This window comes from Oncorhynchus tshawytscha, unplaced genomic scaffold, assembly GCF_018296145.1.
Source record: "Oncorhynchus tshawytscha isolate Ot180627B unplaced genomic scaffold, Otsh_v2.0 Un_contig_2834_pilon_pilon, whole genome shotgun sequence".
Lineage (NCBI taxonomy): Eukaryota > Metazoa > Chordata > Actinopteri > Salmoniformes > Salmonidae > Oncorhynchus > Oncorhynchus tshawytscha.
In genome coordinates, this window is record NW_024609132.1 from 2,501 (window position 1) to 20,615 (window position 18,115).

At 49.2% G+C, this 18,115-nt stretch overlaps 1 protein-coding gene across 1 annotated transcript in view; it reads left to right on the forward strand.

Annotated features, from left to right (window-relative positions):
* Positions 1–8,243: 8,243 nt before the first annotated feature.
* Positions 8,244–18,115, forward strand: part of LOC121844320 (pre-mRNA 3'-end-processing factor FIP1-like) — a 31,729-nt gene continuing 21,857 nt past the window's right edge. The window contains 8 exon segments of the mRNA XM_042314257.1: positions 8,244–8,608; positions 9,074–9,125; positions 9,635–9,698; positions 10,631–10,737; positions 13,409–13,473; positions 14,073–14,180; positions 14,876–15,006; positions 16,809–16,921. Coding sequence (XP_042170191.1) covers positions 8,518–8,608; positions 9,074–9,125; positions 9,635–9,698; positions 10,631–10,737; positions 13,409–13,473; positions 14,073–14,180; positions 14,876–15,006; positions 16,809–16,921 — 731 coding nt within the window. The 5' untranslated portion in view covers positions 8,244–8,517.

Genomic DNA, 18,115 nt, shown 5'->3' on the forward strand with positions numbered 1-18,115 from the left:
AGGGAGGGAGAGACAGAGGGAGAGACAGAGGGAGGGAGAGACAGAGGGAGAGACAGAGGGAGGGAGAGACAGAGGGAGGGAGGGAGAGACAGAGGGAGAGGGAGGGAGGGAGGGAGGGAGGGAGGGAGGTAGGGGAGGGAGGGAGGGAGGGAGAGACAGAGGGAGAGAGGGAGGGAGGGAGGGAGGGAGGGGAGGGAGGGAGGGAGGGAGGGAGGGAGGGAGGGAGGGAGGGAGGGAGGGAGGGAGGGAGGGAGGGAGGGAGGGAGGGAGGGAGGGAGAGACAGAGGGAGAGAGGGAGGGAGGGAGAGACAGAGGGAGAGACAGAGGGAGGGAGAGACAGAGGGAGAGACAGAGGGAGGGAGAGACAGAGGGAGAGACAGAGGGAGGGAGAGACAGAGGGAGGGAGAGACAGAGGGAGGGAGAGACAGAGGGAGGGAGAGACAGAGGGAGGGAGAGACAGAGGGAGGGAGAGACAGAGGGAGAGAGGGAGGGAGGGAGGGATGCAGAGAGAGGGAGGGAGGGAGAGACAGAGGGAGAGACAGAGGGAGGGAGAGACAGAGGGAGAGACAGAGGGAGGGAGAGACAGAGGGAGGGAGGGAGGGATGCAGAGAGAGGGGGGACAGAGGGAGGGAGGGAGGGAGAGACAGAGGGAGGGAGAGACAGAGGGAGAGACAGAGGGAGGGAGGGAGGGAGGGATGCAGAGAGAGGGGGGACAGAGGGAGAGACAGAGGGAGGGAGGGAGAGACAGAGGGAGGGAGAGACAGAGGGAGGGAGAGACAGAGGGAGGGAGAGACAGAGGGAGGGAGAGACAGAGGGAGAGACAGAGGGAGGGAGGGAGGGATGCAGAGAGGGGGGGACAGAGGGAGGGAGGGAGAGACAGAGGGAGAGACAGAGGGAGGGAGAGACAGAGGGAGGGAGAGACAGAGGGAGGGAGTGACAGAGGGAGAGACAGAGGGAGGGAGGGAGGGATGCAGAGAGAGGGGGGACAGAGGGAGGGAGGGAGAGACAGAGGGAGAGACAGAGGGAGGGAGAGACAGAGGGAGAGACAGAGGGAGGGAGAGACAGAGGGAGGGAGAGACAGAGGGAGGGAGAGACAGAGGGAGGGAGAGACAGAGGGAGAGACAGAGGGAGAGACAGAGGGAGGGAGAGACAGAGGGAGAGACAGAGGGAGGGAGGGAGAGACAGAGGGAGGGAGAGACAGAGGGAGAGACAGAGGGAGGGAGAGACAGAGGGAGGGAGAGACAGAGGGAGAGACAGAGGGAGAGACAGAGGAGGGAGAGACAGAGGGAGAGACAGAGGGAGGGAGGGAGAGACAGAGGGAGGGAGAGACAGAGGGAGGGAGAGACAGAGGGAGGGAGAGACAGAGGGAGAGACAGAGGGAGGGAGAGACAGAGGGAGGGAGAGACAGAGGGAGAGACAGAGGGAGGGAGAGACAGAGGGAGGGAGAGACAGAGGGAGGGAGAGACAGAGGGAGGGAGAGACAGAGGGAGGGAGAGACAGAGGGAGAGACAGAGGGAGGGAGGGAGAGACAGGGGGAGGGAGGGAGAGACAGAGGGAGAGACAGAGGGAGGGAGAGACAGAGGGAGGGAGAGACAGAGGGAGGGAGAGACAGAGGGAGGGAGGGAGAGACAGAGGGAGAGACAGAGGGAGGGAGAGACAGAGGGAGAGACAGAGGGAGGGAGAGACAGAGGGAGGGAGAGACAGAGGGAGGGAGGGAGAGACAGAGGGAGAGACAGAGGGAGGGAGAGACAGAGGGAGAGACAGAGGGAGGGAGAGACAGAGGGAGGGAGAGACAGAGGGAGGGAGGGAGAGACAGAGGGAGAGACAGAGGGAGGGAGAGACAGAGGGAGAGACAGAGGGAGGGAGAGACAGAGGGAGGGAGGGAGAGACAGAGGGAGAGAGGGAGGGAGGGAGGGAGGGAGGGAGGGAGGGAGGGAGGGAGGGAGGTAGGGAGGGAGGGAGGGAGGGAGAGACAGAGGGAGAGAGGGAGAGAGGGAGGGAGGGAGGGAGGGAGGGAGGGAGGGAGGGAGGGAGAGACAGAGGGAGAGACAGAGGGAGGGAGAGACAGAGGGAGGGAGAGACAGAGGGAGGGAGAGACAGAGGGAGGGAGAGACAGAGGGAGGGAGAGACAGAGGGAGGGAGAGACAGAGGGAGAGAGGGAGGGAGGGAGGGATGCAGAGAGAGGGAGGGAGGGAGAGACAGAGGGAGAGACAGAGGGAGGGAGAGACAGAGGGAGAGACAGAGGGAGGGAGAGACAGAGGGAGGGAGGGAGGGATGCAGAGAGAGGGGGGACAGAGGGAGGGAGGGAGGGAGAGACAGAGGGAGGGAGAGACAGAGGGAGAGACAGAGGGAGGGAGGGAGGGAGGGATGCAGAGAGAGGGGGGACAGAGGGAGAGACAGAGGGAGGGAGGGAGAGACAGAGGGAGGGAGAGACAGAGGGAGGGAGAGACAGAGGGAGGGAGAGACAGAGGGAGGGAGAGACAGAGGGAGAGACAGAGGGAGGGAGGGAGGGATGCAGAGAGAGGGGGGGACAGAGGAGGGAGGGAGAGACAGAGGGAGAGACAGAGGGAGGGAGAGACAGAGGGAGGGAGAGACAGAGGGAGGGAGTGACAGAGGGAGAGACAGAGGGAGGGAGGGAGGGATGCAGAGAGAGGGGGGACAGAGGGAGGGAGGGAGAGACAGAGGGAGAGACAGAGGGAGGGAGAGACAGAGGGAGAGACAGAGGGAGGGAGAGACAGAGGGAGGGAGAGACAGAGGGAGGGAGAGACAGAGGGGGAGAGACAGAGGGAGGGAGGGCTCTCCCTCCCTCCCTCTGTCTCTCCCTCCCTCTGTCTCTCCCTCTGTCTCCCTCCCTCTGTCTCTCCCTCTGTCTCTCCCTCCCTCCCTCTGTCCCCCCTCTCTCTGCATCCCTCCCATCCCTCCCTCCCTCCCTCTGTCTCTCCCTCTGTCTCCCTCCTCTGTCTCTCCCTCTGTCCTCCCTCCCTCTGTCCCCCCCCTCTCTGCATCCCTCCCTCCCTCCTCTGTCTCTCCCTCTGTCACTCCCCTCCCTCTGTCTCTCCCTCTCAGAGGGAGAGAGGGAGGGAGGGAGGGATGCAGAGAGAGGGAGGGAGGGAGAGACAGAGGGAGAGACAGAGGGAGGGAGAGACAGAGGGAGAGACAGAGGGAGGGAGAGACAGAGGGAGGGAGGGAGGGAGGGAGAGACAGAGGGAGGGAGAGACAGAGGGAGGGAGAGACAGAGGGAGGGAGAGACAGAGGGAGGGAGAGACAGAGGGAGGGAGGGCTCTCCCTCCCTCCCTCTGTCTCTCCCTCCCTCTGTCTCTCCCTCTGTCTCCCTCCCTCTGTCTCTCCTCTGTCTCTCCCTCCCTCCCTCTGTCCCCCCCTCTCTCTGCATCCCTCCCATCCCTCCCTCCCTCCCTCTGTCTCTCCCTCTGTCTCCCTCCCTCTGTCTCTCCCTCTGTCTCTCCCTCCCTCCCTCTGTCCCCCCTCTCTCTGCATCCCTCCCTCCCTCCCTCTGTCTCTCCCTCTGTCACTCCCTCCTCTGTCTCTCCCTCTCAGAGGGAGAGAGGGAGGGAGGGAGGGATGCAGAGAGAGGGAGGGAGGGAGAGACAGAGGGAGAGACAGAGGGAGGGAGAGACAGAGGGAGAGACAGAGGGAGGGAGAGACAGAGGGAGGGAGGGAGGGAGGGAGAGACAGAGGGAGGGAGAGACAGAGGGAGGGAGAGACAGAGGGAGGGAGAGACAGAGGGAGGGAGAGACAGAGGGAGGGAGGGCTCTCCCTCCTCCCTCTGTCTCTCCCTCCCTCTGTCTCTCCCTCTGTCTCCCCTCCCTCTGTCTCTCCCTCTGTCTCTCCCTCCCTCCCTCTGTCCCCCCCTCTCTGCATCCCTCCCATCCCTCCTCCCTCCCTCCCTCTGTCTCTCCCTCTGTCTCCCTCCCTCTGTCTCTCCCTCTGTCTCTCCCTCCCTCCCTCTGTCCCCCTCTCTCTGCATCCCTCCCTCCCTCCCTCTGTCTCTCCCTCTGTCACTCCCTCCCTCTGTCTCTCCCTCTCAGAGGGAGAGAGGGAGGGAGGGAGGGATGCAGAGAGAGGGAGGGAGGGAGAGACAGAGGGAGAGACAGAGGGAGGGAGAGACAGAGGGAGAGACAGAGGGAGGGAGAGACAGAGGGAGGGAGGGAGGGATGCAGAGAGAGGGGGGGGCAGAGGGAGGGAGGGAGAGACAGAGGGAGGGAGAGACAGAGGGAGAGACAGAGGGAGGGAGGGAGGGATGCAGAGAGAGGGGGGACAGAGGGAGGGAGGGAGAGACAGAGGGAGAGACAGAGGGAGGGAGAGACAGAGGAGGGAGAGACAGAGGGAGGGAGAGACAGAGGGAGGGAGAGACAGAGGGAGGGAGAGACAGAGGGAGGGAGGGAGAGACAGAGGGAGAGAGGGAGGGAGGGAGGGATGCAGAGAGAGGGGGGGGGACAGAGGGAGGGAGGGAGGGAGGGACCGAGAGACAGAGGAGGGAGGGAGGTCGATTACAGTTTTTTTCGATTGCTAAACGACAGTGGACACAACTGGAGTCACATGGGCAAAACTCTAACTACAGTCTGCACAGCAGCAGTTCATGTGGACCAAACTCTAGTTCGTTTTTCATTGCTTGAACACAGTTTTCAAAACTCTACACACTTATCCCATGACTTTAACCACAACCTGCACAACACTGTGGATTTACAGCACTTTGTTCAAATGCTAACACACTGCTGTCAAAACTGTGAACCACACATTCAAAACGGAATAGATTTCAGCCTTGTGCCTTTCAAACACTGCTGATTGCAATTTCAGCTGAAAGGCTAAGCAGGTGTCTTGTTTTAGACTTGTTAGTGAACACACACACACATATTACAGTATATATAGGTAGAGCTCAGAAAGACTCATTTTGGAAATGGAACAAGGAAGATGGGTTCGTGGAGGGAGAAGGGTGGCAGGGAGAGGGCGGATGCGTGGAGGAAGACAAAGAAGACAAAGAGCTGTTATTTCAGATGAAATAAGGGCTACACTTATAGACCATGTCGTGAACCATGGTCTCTCATTGAGAGAGGCAGGGTTGAGGGTGTAACCCAATCTCCAAAGATCCACAGTGGCATCTGTAATGCGAATTTTCCATCATGCAAACAGGTGAGAGTTACATCCTTACAGTAAATGAAAACATTACAGGAATCTATTTTGTATTGCAATTATAGAATATTTACACAGATATATATTACAGTAAGTTTGACTGTAAAATATATTTTTACAACAGGACCCAAAGGTTGCCCCCAACAGGGGGAAGAGGAAAAATATTTTCAGATGCGCAGGAAAATGCTATTGTTGACATGGTTGTTGTCAACAATGCAATAAAACTGCGGGAGATTCAAGATAGAGTGCTGGCTGATAATGATATATTTGAAAATGTTAATTCTGTCAGCACAACAACTATTGCTTGAGTCCTAAAGAAACACCAAGTTACAATGAAACAGCTATACACTGTACCGTTCGAGAGAAACAGTGAACGGGTAAAAGAGCAAAGATACCAATATGTCCAGGTAAGACGTCTGAGGTTACGTACACAGCTATACAAAATATTTACAGTAAAAAAAAACACTAGCATTTCTACAGTAAAACTGTGCACTTACTGTTTTTCAGAGAGTAATGGAGGTGGAAGCACTGGAAAGACCACATTCATTTGTATTTATCGATGAAGCTGGATTTAACCTTGCCAAAACACGGCGCAGAGGAAGGAATGTTATAGGTCAAAGGGCCACTGTGGAGGTTCCAGGCCAAAGGGGGGAAATATCACCATGTGTGCTGCAATGGCCAATGATGGTTTGCTTCTCAACACACCACTCATTGGCCCATACAACACAGAAAGGCTTATAGCTTTCCTAGAACAGCTCTATGCTCAGCTAGTGCCAGCAGAACAGGGGGAGCCAGTAAGAAACCCCCAAGTTTTTGTCATAGTTTGCGATAACGTTGCTTTTCACCACTCTGCAGCTGTCACAGATTGGTTTGCAGCACATCACAGATTTATGGTTTTGTACCTGCCTGCATATTCACCCTTCCTCAACCCAATAGAGGAGTTTTCTCTGCCTGGAGGTGGAAAGTGTTTGGTCACCACCCACATGACCAAATGTCTCTTTTGGAAGCCATGCGTGCCGGATGTGAGGACACGAGTCCAGAGGACTGCCAGGGATGGATAAGGCACTCCAGAAGGTTCTTCCCCAGGTGCATGGCAAGAGAAAACATTAGATGTGATGTTGAAGAAAACCTGTGGCCTGATGCTAGAGAGAGGCAGGATTAGCCCCTCAATTATTTGTTCAAATTACAGTATGTACTTTTAGTTTCTACCTTTTTTTTTTCATTACTGTAATTCCGTAAATTACTACAGACTATCAAAGCAAACTGCTAATTTTCATTTACCTTAAAGAATGGTTATGTTCTAAAAATTTTAATAAATCATGTGAAAGAATGTCACTCTTTTCTTTGAAGAAAATATTACTTTGTATGAAGTCACTGAAATTGTTCAAACTGTAAAGATGAAAAGTTAGTATTTTCTGTATTGGTGTTTGATGCTAGTGTTTTTACTCTCAGTGTGTTCTGAGTGACAGTGTGTGTTATCTCAGTGAGGGTTGTGCATAGTGTTTGGCTGCACTGAGCGTGTTTTGAGCCATGTGTTAAGAGTTGTGTTGCTTGGAATGAGTTTTGCAGGTGATGTGAACTGTTTAGCTCAGGTGACTGTTGGTAGTGCAGACTGTAGTTAGAGTTTTGCACACGTGACTCCAGTTGTGCCCACTGTCATTTAGCAATCGAAAAAAACTGTAATATAACATACAGAGATAGAGTGATTAATAGAGAAAGGGAAAGAGGGACAGAAGGATAGAGACACAAGAAGACAAACACTTAGTGCTTCTGTAAGCATTAACAAACTTTCTAGTGAACAGATCGGCAAAGTGCAAGAGACTGTTCCTAAGTACCTCACAGTGTATGTGCATGTGTGTGTGTGTGTTTTTGTGCCTGTGTGTGTGTGTGTGTTTGTGCCTGTGTGTGTGTGTGTTTGTGCCTGTGTGTGTGTGTGTTTTTGTGCCTGTGTGTGTGTGTGTTTTTGTGCCTGTGTGTGTGTGTGTGTGTGTTTGTGCCTGTGTGTGTGTGTGTTTGTGCCTGTGTGTGTGTGTGTGTGTGTGTGTGTGTGTGTGTTTGTGTGTGTGTGTGTTTGTGCCTGTGTGTGTGTGTGTGTTTGTGTGTGTGTGTGTGTGCGAGTACCTGTGTGTGTGTGCGTGTACCCGTGTGAGTACCTGTGTGTGTGCGTGTGTGTGCGTGTGGGTGTTTGTGCCTGTGTGTGTGTGCCTGTGTGTGTGTGTTTGTGCCTGTGTGTGTGTGTGTGTGTTTGTGCCTGTGTCTGTGTGTGTGTTTGTGCCTGTGTGTGTGTGTGCCTGTGTGTGTGTGTGTGTGTTTGTGTGTGTGTGTGTGTGTTTGTGTGTGTGTGTGTGTGTGTGTGTGTGTGTGTGTGTGTGTGTGTGTGTGTGTGTGTGTGTGTATGCCTTAATAGATCCATCTATACGACCCCTTATAGTTCAATAAACCACACAGAGGCTGAACTCCAGTGGCCATAACTACATTAACTACATTAACTATAGAGCAGCCTCTGCATTAAAGTCTACCCTACCCCACCCCCATACAAAACCACAACACCAATCAGGACATTTTAAAGTGGCCATCGGCTGTCTATCACTACAGATGGACTGGACTGCTGTTGTGTGCACAGTAGACATGACGATACACACCTAATTGAAGAGAATGATGTAGTTTTGGGTATTTAATGGACATTGTATATTGTGTTGTTTTTTTAATAAGGGAGTCTTGAATGTTTGTGTGGGACGCTATAAGAAGTGTATTCATGATTAGCATACAGGTATAGTGTATACAAGAATTAGCAGAATAGTTGTCCACACTGTAGTCACAATGTATCAACACATAATTGTTGTGATGAACAAAATAGCAAGTAGATGTATCCCAGGGAGTGGTTTGCTACATTGTCTTTCAATAATAAAAACAACTTCATGCGGTGTCCCCCTCCAAAAAAATAAAAATAAAATCGGATTGACGTTATTTCGCCCTCTGGTGTCTTTAAAACGTTACTCCATTCGACACCCCGGTCCCAACTGCGCATGAACCGTTCGGTGTTTGACTTCCGCCGACAGAATCCCGCTTAGACCAATAGGAAGACAGTTTGCTTGCCCTCTGTTGAAGGATTTACTTCCGGGCACACGGTCCACCCGCTAGCTCGTCGAAAATCAAAATGTATGAAGTGGATATTTTTCCGCGCTTCGAGATAATGCAATAATTTATGACGACTTCTGCTGTTTTAACTATAGATATATTTTTTGTTGTTGTTGTTTGGTCGTGTGCATTTACTACTATCCGGGTTGTTTCGTTAAGCCAACTTAGCTAGCTGGAAAAACAAGAGTCGGGATCTTCGTGAAAGACACTTTCTTTACCGCTGGTTAAAAGATGTCTGCGGAAGAGGCGGCGGACAAAACAACCCCGGCGGACGCGAGTGCGGGAGACGGCGGAGACGAGGAAGAAGAGTGGCTCTACGGAGGTAAAAGAGGTGTTACAATGAATATAACATTTAGCTAAGTGGTTCCAGTTATAACGAATGCAACTGCAAAGTCGTTAGCACAGGTGCTACCTGATTAGCACAGTTAGTTGCTGTAAGCCTAAAGGTGCCGTGGTGCTGCATGTGTTGGCCTAGTGTCACTGTAAACGTCAAGCCGACCCACTAAAGCTACAGCATTTCCTTCAGGATTGCAACAAGGATTGCACCAAGGATTTGCACTTTGCTCAGTTTGTAGTTATCTAGCTACCTGCATGTGGGGGGAAATACAATGGACGGCAGAAGCATTGGATATGAATGGCTCGTTTGCATGGGATCTTCTGAACCAATAAACGTGGCTAGTTAGCTATGTAAGTTATTTAACTAGGTAACGTTAGATATTGTAATCTATGACTTTATCGTTGACATTTTTACCTTTCGTTAATGAATGAATGGTCGTTTCCCTTCTAGATGATGATGAGAGAGCCGATGAAGAAGAGGCCAAACTATCCGCTGCTGTCAGGTGACTTCCTCACCCCTCCATCCGTTTTGTGTATAAATAAGACTGTTATTGAGTTGTCTCAACTTTCTCTGTTGTATTGTCTACAGGATGTGTCTGAATCTATTGGTGATATTTACGTCCTCAGTCTGAATAATGTGTTGGTGATATTTACACCCTCAGTCTGAATAATGTGTTGGTGATATTTACACCCTCAGTCTGAATAATGTGTTGGTGATATTTACGTCCTCAGTCTGAATAATGTGTTGGTGATATTTACACCCTCAGTCTGAATAATGTGTTGGTGATATTTACACCCTCAGTCTGAATAATGTGTTGGTGATATTTACACCCTCAGTCTGAATAATGTGTCGGTGATATTTACACCCTCAGTCTGAATAATGTGTTGGTGATATTTACACCCTCAGTCTGAATAATGTGTTGGTGATATTTCAGTCCTCAGTCTGAATAATGTGTTGGTTATATTTACACCCTCAGTCTGAATAATGTGTTGGTGATATTTACATCCTCAGTGCACCTATTCCTGCTACCGAGTCAGAAGAGGCAGCTACTACAGGCAACGGAGTGGAAGCTCAGGTAAGACCTCTTCCCCCTAGTGTGTCCCAAATGGCACCCTATTCCCCTGTAGTGCACCAAGTTTGACCGAAGTAGTGCACTACATAGGGAATAGAGTGCCAACTCTGGTCTAAAGTAGTGCACTACATAGGGAATAGGGTGCCAACTCTGGTCTAAAGTAGTGCACTATATAGGGAATAGGGTGCCAACTCTGGTCCAAGGTAGTGCACTATATAGGGAATAGGGTGCCATAGGGTTCTGATCTAAAGTAGTGCACTATATAGGGAATAGGGTGCCATTTGAGACCGAGGGGTAGTGTTTCTCCTATCGTTGTCGATGCAAGGCGGGGTGAATTGGGATTTGTGTGTAATTAAGGTCTGGAGTTTCTCCTGGTCAGTTCATGTGGTCTGGAAACACTTTATGACCTACTGTGTTCAGGAGATGGGTTCTGATCCGGGTTTCTGTCTCTCTCTGTTTGTTCCTCTCTCCTCCCCCTTCTCTCTTTCCCTCCCTCTTTTTCCATCTCTCTCCCTATCCCCCTTTCCTCTCTTTCCCCTCTCTCTCTCCATCCCCTCTCTCTCTCCATCCCCTCTCTCTCTCCATCCCCTCTCTCTCTCCATCCCCTCTCTCTCTCCATCCCCCTCTCTCTCCATCCCCCTCTCTCTCCACCCCCCCTCTCTCCATCCCCCTCTCTCTCCACCCCCCTCTCTCCATCCCCCCTCTCTCTCCATCCCCCTCTCTCCATCCTCTCTCTCCATCCCCCCTCTCTCTCCATCCCCCCTCTCTCTCTCCATCCCCCTCTCTCTCTCCATCCCCCTCTCTCTCTCCCTCCCCCCTCTCTCTCTCCATCCCCCTCTCTCTCTCCATCCCCCCTCTCTCTCCTCCCCCCTCCCTATCCCCCTTCCCTCTCTTTCCCTCTCCACCCCCTCTCTCTCCCCCTCTCTCTTTCTCAGGAGAAGGAGCCAGGAGATGATGACGACAGTGATAGCGACAGCGACGATGATGACGATGATGTTCGTGTCACCATCGGAGACATCAAGACCGGAGCCCCACAGTACACGTACGTGTCTTTAAAGTAGAGGTCCCCCAGTACACGTCTTTAACGTAGAGGTCCCCACAGTGCGTGTCTTTAATGTAGAGGTCCCCACAGTGCGTGTCTTTAATGTAGAGGTCCCCACAGTACGCGTCTTTAAAGTAGAGGTCCCCACAGTGCGTGTCTTTAATGTAGAGGTCCCCACAGTACGCGTCTTTAAAGTAGAGGTCCCCACAGTACGCGTCTTTAAAGTAGAGGTCCCCACAGTACGCGTGCGCGTCTTTAAAGTAGAGGTCGACCGATTATGATTTTTCAACGCCAATACCGATTATTTGGGACCCAAAAAAGCCGATGCCGATTAATCGGCCGATTTGTATATATGTATTTGTAATAATGACATAAATAAAAAATCAATATAGTCTCAAATAAATAATCAAACATGTTCAATTGGGTTTAAATAATGCAAAAACACAGTGTTGGAGAAGAGAGTAAAAGTGCAATATGTGCCATGTAAGAAAGCTAACGTTTCAGTTCCTTGCTCAGAACATGAGAACATGTGAAAGCTGGTGGTTCCTTTTAACATGAGTCTTCAAAATTCCCAGTTAAGAAGCTTTAGGTTGTAGTTATTATAGGTCTATTTCTCTCTATACCATTTGTATTTCATTAACCTTTGACTATTGGATGTTCTAATAGGTGTTCTAATTGCCAAGCCTCATCTCGGGAGTTGATAGGCTTGAAGTCGTAAACAGCGCAATGCTTGAAGCACAGCGAAGAGCTGCTGGCAAACGCTGTTAAAGTGCTGTTTAAATGAATGCTTACGAGCCTGCTGCTGTCTACCACCGCTCAGACAGACTGCTCTATCAAATATCAAATCATAGACTTAATTATAATATAATAAACACACCGAAATACGAGCTTTAGGTCATTAATATGGTCGAATCCGGAAACTATCATTTCGAAAACAAAATGTTTATTCTTTTTGTGAAATACGGAACCGTTCTGTATTTTATCGAACGGGTGGCATCCATAAGTCTAAATATTGCTGTTACATTGTTATGTTGCACAACCTTCAGTGTTACGTCGTAATTTATGTAAAAATCTGGCAAATTAATTACGGTCTTTGTTAGGAAGAAATGGTCTTCAACACAGTTCGCAACGAGCCAGGCGGCCCAAACTGCTGCATATACCCGGACTCTGCTTGAACAGAACTTCACAAGAGAAGTGACACACTTTCCCTAGTTAATATTGCCTGCTAACATTCATTTCTGGGGCCTCCCGGAGGTGCAGTGGCCTCTGCCACCAGAGATTCTGGGTTCGAGCCCAGGCTCTGTTGCAGCCGGCCTGAGACCGGGAGGCCCATGGGGCGGCGCACAATTGGCCCAGTGTCGTCTGGGTTAGCGTCGTCCGGGACCAGGTCCCCAGGTGCACGGTGTTTCCTCCGGCACATTGGTGCGGCTGACTTCCGGGTTGGATGTGCGTTGTGTCAAGAAGCAGTGCGGTTTGGTTGGGTTGTGTTTCGGAGGCTCTCGGCCTTCGCCTCTCCTGAGTCCATACGGGAGTTGCAGCGATGAGACAAGACTGTAACTACTACCACGAAATTGGGTAGAGAAAATGGGTCAAATTTTTATAAACATGAATAAATTTTAACTAAATATGCAGGTTTAAAAATATATACTTGTGTTTTGATTTGAATTAAGGCATTGGTGTTTAGGGTTAGGTACATTGGTGTTTAGGGTTAGGTACATTGGTGTTTAGGGTTAGGTACATTGGTGTTTAGGGTTAGGTACATTGGTGTTTAGGGTTAGGTACATTGGTGTTTAGGGTTAGGTACATTGGTGTTTTTAGGGTTAGGGGCACATTGGTGTTTAGGGTTAGGCACATTGGTGTTTAGGGTTAGGCACATTGGTGTTTAGGGTTAGGCACATTGGTGTTTAGGGTTAGGCACATTGGTGTTTAGGGTTAGGCACATTGGTGTTTAGGGTTAGGCACATTGGTGTTTAGGGTTAGGTACATTGGTGTTTAGGGTTAGGTACATTGGTGTTTAGGGTTAGGTACATTGTGTTTAGGGTTTATTGGGTTAGGTTAGGTACATTGGTGTTTAGGGTTAGGTACATTGGTGTTTAGGGTGTTTATTGGTGCAACGACAGTGTTTTTTTTTTCACGAATGCGCTTGTTAAATCGTCACCCGTTTGGCGAAGTAGGCTGTGATTGGATGATAAATTAACAGGCACTGCATCGATTATAGGCAACGCAGAGACAAGCTAGTTAAACTAGTAATATCATCAACCATGTGTAGTTAACTAGTGATTATGTTAACATAGTTTTTTATAAGATACGGAATAGATACGGGATAGTTCAACCGTAATGTCTTTAAAGGGATAGTTCAACCGTAATGTCTTTAAAGGGATAGTTCATCCGTAATGTCTTTAAAGGGATAGTTCAACCGTAATGTCTTTAAAGGGATAGTTCACCGCAATGACTAAGCAGATCTGACCTTATTATTCCCAGATAAAGGGGTTCAGGCTGATGAGCCTGAATTCATCTATTGTATTTCACAGCCTTTGAAGCTGTTGTTGTTGTTGACATGTCTGGTTTGTTGTTGTTCTTGTTCTTGTTGACATGTCTGGTTTGTTGTTGTTGTTGTTGTTGACATGTCTGGTTTGTTGTTGTTGTTGACATGTCTGGTTTGTTGTTGTAGGACGTATGGAGTGGCTCCTGTTAACCTGAACATAAAGACAGCGGGAGCCAGACCCTATGGAACAGGTACTGTAGTGTTCTGTTCTTCACCTGTTCTATGCACCTGACTTTACACAGGCCGACATGGAGTGGGAAATGTATAGTACAGGCTAATAGAGGTGTCCATTCCCACCACCATAGGTGTCCATTCCCACCACCATAGGTGTCCATTCCCACCACCATAGGTGTCCATTCCCACCACCATAGGTGTCCATTCCCACCACCATAGGTGTCCATTCCCACCACCATAGGTGTCCATTCCCACCACCATGGGTGTCCATTCCCACCACCATGGGTGTCCATTCCCACCACCATGGGTGTCCATTCCCACCACCATAGGTGTCCATTCCCACCACCATAGGTGTCCATTCCCACCACCATAGGTGTCCATTCCCACCACCATGTCTAGGTGTCCATTCCCACCTCCATGTCTTGACAGGTGTCCATTCCCACCACCATAGGTGTCCATTCCCACCTCCATGTCTTGGGCAGCTAAGTGTAACTAGATGGTATAAATGTAGATATTGTTGATGTACTAAATTGTCCTCTGTATATTTTAACACGGGTAGATATTCTAAATGTTTATTTTCCATGTGGTGTCCTGGTTTCTATTCTCTCTCTAGTAGGGAACAAGTTAAAGGGTGTGGATCTGGAGGCCCCGGGAAACATCAATGGAGTTCCAGTAGTGGAGGTGGACATGGAGACATTCGAGGAGAAACCCTGGAGGAAACCAGGTACGGGTCACTGTGGGCGGGGTCACTGTGGGCGGGGTCACTGTGGGCGGGGTCACTGTGGGCGGGGTCACTGTGGGACATTCAAGGAGAAACCCTGGAGGAAACCAGGTACGGGTTACTGTGGGCGGGTTACTGTGGGACATTCGAGGAGAAATCCTGGAGGAAACCAGGTACGGGTTACTGTGGGCGGGGTTACTGTGGGCGGGTTACTGTGGGACATTCGAGGAGAAACCCTGGAGGAAACCAGGTACGCGTTACTGTGTCTTCTGACAGAGTGGGCGGGGTTACGTTTCTGATTGGTCCACTTTTACACTGAGAGGCTTGGTAGGAGTTTGTAAACATAAATGTCTGTGTGTGTGTGTCTGTGTGTGTGTGTCTGTGTGTGTCTGTCTGTGTCTGTGTGTGTCTGTCTGTCTGTCTGTGTGTGTCTGTGTGTGTGTCTGTGTGTCTGTGTGTGTGTCTGTGTCTGTGTGTGTGTGTGTGTCTGTGTCTGTGTGTGTCTGTGTGTGTGTCTGTGTGTGTGTGTGTGTCTGTGTGTGTGTGTCTGTGTGTGTCTGTCTGTGTGTGTCTGTCTGTGTGTGTGTGTCTGTGTGTGTGTCTGTCTGTCTGTGTGTCTGTCTGTGTGTGTGTCTGTCTGTGTGTCTGTCTGTGTGTGTGTCTGTCTGTCTGTGTGTGTCCTGTCTGTGTGTGTCTAGGTGCTGACCTGTCTGACTACTTTAACTATGGGTTCAACGAGGACACGTGGAAGGGCTACTGTGACAAACAGAAGAGGCTGAGGATGGGCCTGGAGGTCGTCAACATCTCCTCCACCACCAGCAAAATCACTGTAAGACACAACATCTCCTCCACTACCAGCTAAATCACTGTAAGACACAACATCTCCTCCACTACCAGCTAAATCACTAAGATACAACATATCCTCGTCGTCAACATCTCCTCCACTACCAGCTAAATCACTAAGACACAACATCTCTCCACTACCAGCTAAATCACTAAGACACAACATCTCCTCCACTACCAGCTAAATCACTAAGATACAACATCTCCTCCACTACCAGCTAAATCACTAAGATACAACATCGCCTCCACTACCAGCTAAATCACTGTAAGACACAACATCTCCTCCACTACCAGCTAAATCACTAAGATACAACATATCCTCGTCGTCAACATCTCCTCCACTACCAGCTAAATCACTAAGACACAACATCTCCTCCACTACCAGCTAAATCACTAAGACACAACATCTCCTCCACTACCAGCTAAATCACTGTAAGATACAACATCTCCTCCACTACCAGCTAAATCACTGTAAGACACATCTCCTCCACTACCAGCTAAATCACTAAGATACAACATCTCCTCCACTACCAGCTAAATCACTAAGATACAACATATCCTCGTCGTCAACATCTCCTCCACTACCAGCTAAATCACTAAGACACAACATCTCTTCCACTACCAGCTAAATCACTAAGATACAACATCTCTTCCACTACCAGCTAAATCACTAAGACACAACATCTCCTCCACTACCAGCTAAATCACTAAGACACAACATATCCTCGTCATCAACATCTCCTCCACTACCAGCTAAATCACTGTAAGATACAACATCTCCTCCACCACCAGATAAATCACTAAGATACAACATCTCCTCCACTACCAGCTAAATCACTAAGACACAACATATCCTCGTCATCAACATCTCCTCCACTACCAGCTAAATCACTGTAAGATACAACATCTCCTCCACTACCAGCTAAATCACTAAGATACAACATCTCCTCCACTACCAGCTAAATCACTAAGATACAACATCTCCTCCACTACCAGCTAAATCACTAAGATACAACATCTCCTCCACTACCAGCTAAATCACTAAGGTACAACATCTCCTCCACTACCAGCTAAATCACTAAGGTACAACATCTCTTCCACTACCAGCTAAATCACTAAGACACAACATCTCCTCGTCATCAACATCTCCTCCACTACCAGCTAAATCACTAAGATACAACATCTCCTCCACTACCAGCTAAATCACTGTAAGATACAACATCTCCTCCACTACTAGCTAAATCACTAAGATACAACATCTCTTCCACTACCAGCTAAATCACTAAGACACAACATCTCCTCCACTACCAGCTAAATCACTAAGATACAACATCTCCACTACCAGCTAAATCACTAAGATACAACATCTCCTCCACTACCAGCTAAATCACTAAGATACAACATCTCCTCCACTACCAGCTAAATCACTAAGACACAACATCTCCTCCACTACCAGCTAAATCACTAAGATACAACATCTCCTCCACTACCAGCTAAATCACTAAGATACAACATCTCCTCCACTACCAGCTAAATCACTAAGATACAACATCTCCTCCACTACCAGCTAAATCACTGTAAGATACAACATCTCCTCCACTACCAGCTAAATCACTAAGATACATCTCCTAAACTCCCTTCTCTCTCTCCTCCTCTCAATTACCTTCCTTCTTTGTCTCATTGAATTGCCATATGATAATCAGTGTAAAACAGATAAACCAGAGTTGTTTAAAACCAAGATATCCATTTAAAGATAATGTTATAAACCTACTCTACTCCCCCCCCCAGGTTCAGCAGGGCAGGACGGGGAATGAGAAGGAAGTGAGTTTACCCATCCACACGTCCAAACCTGACTTCCCCACTCCAGCCAGCCTCTACAAGACATCCATGAACACGACCAGGTAAGAGCTGTACACAGGTCAGATGGTAAGAGCTGTAAGGTTAGCCTAGGACAGGTCAGGTGAATAAGAGCTGTACACAGGTCAGATGAATAAGAGCTGTACACAGGTCAGATGGTAAGAGCTGTAAGGTTAGCCTAGGACAGGTAGAGATGGTAAGAGCTGTACACAGGTCAGATGAATAAGAGCTGTACACAGGTCAGATGGTAAGAGCCGTAAGGTTAGCATAGGACAGGTAGAGATGGTAAGAGCTGTACACAGGTCAGATGGTAAGAGCTGTACACAGGTCAGATGGTAAGAGCTGTACACAGGTCAGATGGTAAGAGCTGTACACAGGTCAGATGAATAAGAGCCGTAAGGTTAGCCTAGGACAGGTAGAGACGATAAGAGCTGTACACAGGTCAGATGAATAAGAGCTGTACACAGGTCAGATGAATAAGAGCCGTAAGGTTAGCCTAGGACAGGTAGAGACGATAAGAGCTGTACACAGGTCAGATGAATAAGAGCTGTACACAGGTCAGATGAATAAGAGCTGTACACAGGTCAGATGAATAAGAGCTGTACACAGGTCAGATGAATAAGAGCTGTACACAGGTCAGATGAATAAGAGCTGTACACAGGTCAGATGAATAAGAGCTGTACACAGGTCAGATGAATAAGAGCTGTACACAGGTCAGATGAATAAGAGCTGTACACAGGTCAGATGAATAAGAGCTGTACACAGGTCAGATGAATAAGAGCTGTACACAGGTCAGATGAATAAGAGCTGTACACAGGTCAGATGAATAAGAGCTGTACACAGGTCAGATGAATAAGAGCTGTACACAGGTCAGATGAATAAGAGCTGTACACAGGTCAGATGAATAAGAGCCGTAAGGTTATCCTAGGACAGGTAGAGATGGTAAGAGCTGTACACAGGTCAGATGAATAAGAGCCGTAAGGTTAGCCTAGGACAGGTAGAGATGGTCAGAGCTGTACACAGGTCAGATGAATAAGAGCTGTACACAGGTCAGATGAATAAGAGCTGTACACAGGTCAGATGAATAAGAGCTGTACACAGGTCAGATGAATAAGAGCCGTGAGGTTAGCCTAGGACAGGTCAGATGAATAAGAGCTGTACACAGGTCAGATGAATAAGAGCCGTAAGGTTAGCCTAGGACAGGTCAGATGAATAAGAGCCGTAAGGTTATCCTAGGA